Source organism: Natator depressus, chromosome 5, assembly GCF_965152275.1.
Source record: "Natator depressus isolate rNatDep1 chromosome 5, rNatDep2.hap1, whole genome shotgun sequence".
In the NCBI taxonomy this organism is placed as follows: domain Eukaryota; kingdom Metazoa; phylum Chordata; order Testudines; family Cheloniidae; genus Natator; species Natator depressus.
In genome coordinates this window covers 47240491-47246490 of record NC_134238.1, presented here as the reverse complement: position 1 = coordinate 47246490, position 6000 = coordinate 47240491, and the positions used below count along the sequence as shown (strand labels likewise).

General features: G+C 38.2%; 1 protein-coding gene across 1 annotated transcript in view; it reads right to left on the bottom strand.

Annotated features, from left to right (window-relative positions):
• Positions 1-1529: 1529 nt before the first annotated feature.
• Positions 1530-6000, bottom strand: part of ANKRD31 (ankyrin repeat domain 31) — a 108269-nt gene continuing 103798 nt past the window's right edge. The window contains 2 exon segments of the mRNA XM_074953774.1: positions 1530-2423; positions 3984-4038. Of these exon segments, the coding sequence (XP_074809875.1) occupies positions 2272-2423; positions 3984-4038 (207 nt within the window). The 3' untranslated portion in view covers positions 1530-2271.

Sequence of the window (6000 nt, the reverse complement as noted above, 5' to 3'; positions counted from 1 at the left end):
ATCTCCCCTTTGCCTCCTTGACTCTTCCTGGCCCCTCAAATCTCTCCTTTTTTCCTTACATGAAATATTAACAGTGGCAGTGATATCAGCTGATTCCCCCTCTTTGAATTCTCCTTCCTGGCTCCTCTGCTCTGCATAGCATGAGATGTACATTCATTCAGAGCATATGAGAGGAGAAGTCATTTACTAAATAAGAGGAGTCAGCCAGTTGCCAAAAGCACAAGGGTCGGGAGGACTAGCCACTACTGTCTGTCACCTGGGGTGTAATGCACCATATTAGATTCCCACTAGAACAGGGGTCTGATGATCCCGCATGTATTGCATAGTGTCTAGGATCAACTGTGCTTCTTTATCATGGAATGAAAAGTAAAGCATTTACAAAGACACCACCCTTCTCATGTCCTATTTCTTTAAGTTATGAAAAGAGTATGGATTTGGAAAGTAGAAAACTAGGTTTGCTAATTTTATTAATCAGTAGTTAGGCCAGATTAATTTCTTGCTGTCAAGCTGACACCTTAACGCTATTACTTGCTTAAAGTGCACATGTGAACACTGAAAAAAAATCAAAGAAAATTAAGCTTTTTTACGTTCTCATACTGAATCAGTAAAAAACCAGCAGTTTACAAATAATACTTTACATCCTTTTCCCCCCACCTATGAATCAGCGTGTGATCCAATATTTTTGTCACCACCTCTCAATCTGCACTTCCATCATGTGCAATGTTATTATACTGACTATAACAAAGTGTTACTGTCAAGACCTTACAATTTTTGTTAACAATTTTATTTAATACCTTATAACAAAGAAAACATTCAAAATAAACTTACAAGCAATACAGTAGGTCTGATGGTCAAAGGTTATTTTTTTAAATAAGATTGTAGCCTTCTCCAAACAAGACATGAACAATATTTGAATAACCATTTACTTTAAACTGATTTTGCTTTCTATTCTTCCACTGTAGCAGCTCAGAAAAACGGTTTCTCTCTTTTCTTTGTGGAAACTGACTTTTATTGAATACCTACCACTCAAAAGCCTTTACCTTTTTGGCTTCATGACAGTTTGTATTTTTTCAATCTTTAAGGCCTTATCCATCAATGACTACTAATGCATGACAGGGCACAGTATTAACACACTTCCCATTAGAAGCATCCCTCTCCTTCCCCTGTATCAAGTTCATGCCCTGATAGTCTCCTTTTGCCTAAGGCAGTATTCAACTTCCCTTCAAGACAGTAATTCACACCCCAATAACTATTACAGGCTGCCATGTTTTGGCATGGGTCTCTCACTCTGTCCTATTCTCTGGAGTTAAGAGTATTGGGTGTTACCTTTGCATCTTTTCTATTTCTTGTAATCCAGGGAGTGAAAAAGCAAGACTGCAATTTGAATGCAGATGACTCTCGTGATAGTAGTCAAATGTTGTATAAATGGGGAAGACTCAGACATTTTAAAATTTAAACAAATACAAATCCTCAGGAGGCTGGGGCAAATTTTGAAGCTGCTGTTAGATTTAAAAAATAAATACTTTTTACCAGTAAATGACCTCGTTTCACTTTCTGCCGTGCACTAGTGCTTCCTTTGTCATTTCAGATTGAATACATCTGATAATCAGAGAAACCCCACATTTGAGAACTTCAAATGGATAAAATTTTGCTTTTAACCACCCTGCTCCCATCCCCTTCCCCCACCTTCTAGAAATGTTTATATATTTCTAGGTCATGTAAAGCAAAGTAATCAGCTATTTTAAAAGCTGCTTATCTTAATTTCTATTTAACAGAATTGCTTATATTGGTACATGGACCTTTACAGTCATTTAGGGTGGCGTGTGCTCAAGCAGACTGCCTGTAACGTTAGTTGCAAATTGACTGGCAGTGCTGCTTTTATCTGGACAAGTGAGGACCTATTCAGCCTACTTGTATAAGTAGGTACAATGCCACTGAAGTCAATGGAGTTGCACCCACCTATGCTGGGACTGAGTATGACCGGAGGTGAGTGCCAAATTTATAAAAGGACTTTGTTTGCCTCTACACTCCCTTGTCTCAATAGTAAAACAAAACATGAGTTCAGCATTGACAATTATCTTCAGCTGCTGCAAATTAAGTTTCTTGTATTAAATCCAGATACCGGGTAATATTTTAGTATATCTGATTTACATTCATATTACCAGGCTAAAGAAGCTATTTAAATGCTAGTAACAAGGCAATTTAATTCTAAAAAGTCAGTTTTACTCTTAACTGATGATGAAGAAAAACTGTTATAAATCAGAAGCGTTCTTAAAATCCAAAATTCTCACATTCCACATAGAACTTCCAGTGCTGATCCATTATATGACATGGCAGAAGTTCCTCATTATTTATTAATACTATCTCATTTAACTGAAGAAAGCTTCTGGAGTTTTTTACGGAGTCAGACTGGAGGGACGATTCTGTTGGGGGAAAAAAGCAAATGATTAAAAACACTATGTTAAAATAAGATCCAATTATTCCCGCTCCTATTTATATAGGATCATAGGTGTGAATGACTCTTTATAGACATATAAACTGTGACAGATCCCCTGCCCTGGGATCTTACAATCTTAGGTCCCGATCTGCAATTTATAGTGAAGGCACATTGCTGTACATACAGAGCCCCATTGATTTCAGTGGGGCTGTACATGGAGAGAGTAGTGTACCTGTACACAGTAAATTGCAGGATCAGGCCTAAGGCTTCAATACTTGTCACCTGAGTATGTGCAGGATTGGAACCTTCTTTAAAATGCATAAAGTGAAGGAGACTGGGTAACTGAGGGTAGAATCTGGCCCTATGGGGTTTAGTTTGCATTATTAAAAACAGTAGCAATGTCACATTATAAAAATTCATCCATGAAAGATGTAGCAAGGCAGCAGCTCAGCAGCTGTATGGAATTTGCTGTTCAAATCCAATAGTCAATGAACTGAGGTCTTTGGAAAGCTGTATTTTTTTATGTACTGTTTTGTTTATCCTTTCTTCATTAAATATATTTGCACGCACTATCACTGCTGCATGTCAGAATATTTTTGATGGGTTTCTGGACACAACTATCACTGACGGAATGGTAGGTCTTACAATAACAGTGCAGCTGAAAGTATTGAAAAGGGGCTACACTCAAGCATAGCAGCTGCGAACCATGGCAGAGTTGTTACAGCTAGCAGTTGCCCTTAGGAGGAAGAATAGGGTTGGCATGAGAATAAGAGTGGCACCAGAATGAAAAGATCAGTGTTCAGTCCCTATTCAAATGTCCAGGGCTCTCTGGCCTTGTCTTAACAGACAAAAAGGATGTGTGCTGGACTCTTGTTAGCTCAATATCTTAACATGATTAAAAAGCCCCATTAAGATTTGCACTAACATATCTGAAGCCATGTTAGCTGGCCATGTTGTAGCCTAGCCTCCCCCCTAGGCAACTACATGGCTTCAGATGTGTTAGTCTGCATCTTAATGGGGCTTTTCAATTGTGTGAAGCTAACTTGATTGAGCTAACACAAATGAAACACACCCTTTTTGTCCTTCAAGACATGACTTCTGACAAAAAACTACTCCACCCCACGCGCTCTGAAAAAAATAATGAAAGAAGGATCTTGCACGGTGTGAAAAATGGCAAAGTTCCTTTTGACTTCAATGGGACCAGGATTTCACTCAGTTCCCTAAAGATAATTCTTCGATACTAGGGAGACAAGGTGGGTGAGGTTATATCATTTACTGGACCAACTTCTGTTGGTGTGAGAGACAAGCTTTCGAGCTTACAGAGAGCTCTTCTTCAAAGCTCAAAAGCTTGTCTCTCACACCAACAAAAGTTGATCCAATAAAAGATATTACCTCACCCACCTTGTCTTTCTAATATCCTGGGACAAACACAGCTACAACAGCACTGAATACAGTTCTTCAATATGTTCATTTCAGAACATAAGACACAGAAGAACAAAAAGTACTAAGGATCTACAAATCTGATGTCCAGCATACATTCACATACCCTGGATCCCAGGCAAGCAAAGGCTGACAGCATCAAATAAGTTGTTTGTGTGTCTCTGAAGAGGTTATTACAATGCTGTTCACACAAAGACCTTTACCAACCAATCTCTGAAACAGTAGGCAATAGCTCCAGAGGCAGTCACTTACCTTCCTGACTATAGGTAATGTGTTAGAAAAATAACTGATAGAAATAGTGGTATTGGATGGAAGTCACAAAGTAGTTTGAAAGAGATCATATTCAGACAGACAGACAGACAGACGTTAACCTCAGAGGCAATTTCTTTATATATATAGGAACGTAAAACCTGCAAAACAATCTGGAGCTAAGGGCTATCATTATTATAGAAACATAGGACTGGAAGAGATCTCCTGCGTCACTCTGTACAGTTCCATGCTATATGACAGGTAACCCCATTCATGAATTTATCAAATTCTATTTTAAAACAACTAGAATGTTTGCCCACACTACTTCTGTTGGAAGAACCTCTTTCCTCTGATGGTTAGAAACCATCTTTTAATTTTCATCTTAAAGTTATTCATGGCCAGTTTGTACCCATTTGTTCTTGAGCCAACGTTTTCTTCTAGCTTAAATAGCACTTCACCCCCCATAATGTTTATCACCCAGATGTATTTGTAGAGAGCAATCATCTCCCCTCTCAGCCTTCATTTTGCTAGGTGAAACAAGCCAGCTCTTTTATTCTCCTCTCATAAAACAGCCTCCCCATTCCCCTGATCCTCCCAGCAGCCCTTTTCTGCTCCTGGTCCAGTTTGAATTCCTCTCTCTTGAACATGGGTGACCAGAATTGTACACAGTATTTCAGATGAAGTCTTACCTGTGCCTTGCACAGTGGCATTTATACTTCTCTCTCTCTTCTGGAAATACCTCACCTGACACATTCTAGAATCACTTTTGCTTTTTTATGGCTGCATTATGTTGGTGGCTTATAGTCATCCTCTGATTGCCTAATACACCCAGACCTTTCTTCTCCTGTATTGTTTCTAGCTGATGGTCCCCCAGTTTATAGCAGAATTATCGATCCAGCAGTAGCATCTCCATAGTTAAAATTATATGAAATTTCCATTATAAGGCTGATTTTGACCCCTTCTTCTAATTTGTTGATATTTTGTCTAATATTACTCCTTTATAAAATTTCCATATGTTGTTTCCAGCCAGAGAAAAACTTCTTCTCAAAGTCTGAAACTAATTAGACAAGGCATTTTTGAGATACAAGATTAATATCTCCAAATTTGTTTTATTCATTAATTACCAGTACACATAGCTATTTTAAAAATAAGTTTGGGGTTAATATTTTGAATGTAGCTGCTCGGAAAAATTAGAGTTCTGAGAACTCTATCAGATTTTTGTAAGCTTTATAAAGTTCTTCAGAAGTTTTACAGCGCTTATAAGATCATAGTGTATGGACTGGAGTCTGTAACCTCTCTAAAGTAAATAGTTCTGGTAGACCTTCTAAGCATTAGGAACTACAGAGTTCTTAATGAAGGAACTGAGAATCTTAGGTAGACATGGTCCGCAGTCTAATCTTTAGGCCTTTTAGAGTGTCAGAGAAAGCATCTTTTCTGAGCACTTCAGCTAAGACTCTTCCCAAAAAGGTTCTCTGCTTTAAATTTTCTAGTAATTTCATGGGGCTCTACATTCTCTAAAGGACAATTCCTCACATACAACAGGCCATGTATTGAATCACAGTTTTCCTTTATCCTTACTAGCTCACAGAAGTTAATTTTCTTACTCAGATAATTTATCTTTCACCTTCTCTGCAAACCAGAATGCATTTAGGCTATCAAGACGATTGCCACTAAAAAAACCATTACTGAGTGCTTTAGCAAGATTGTAGAATGGTGAAACCAAACATTTTAGCATGGCCCAAGGTGGGAAAAAAGGAGGACTTGTGGCACCTTAGAGACTAACAAATTTATTTGAGCATAAGCTTTCGTGAGCTACAACTCACTTCATCGGATGCATTCAGTGGAAAATACATTGAGGAGATTTATACACACAG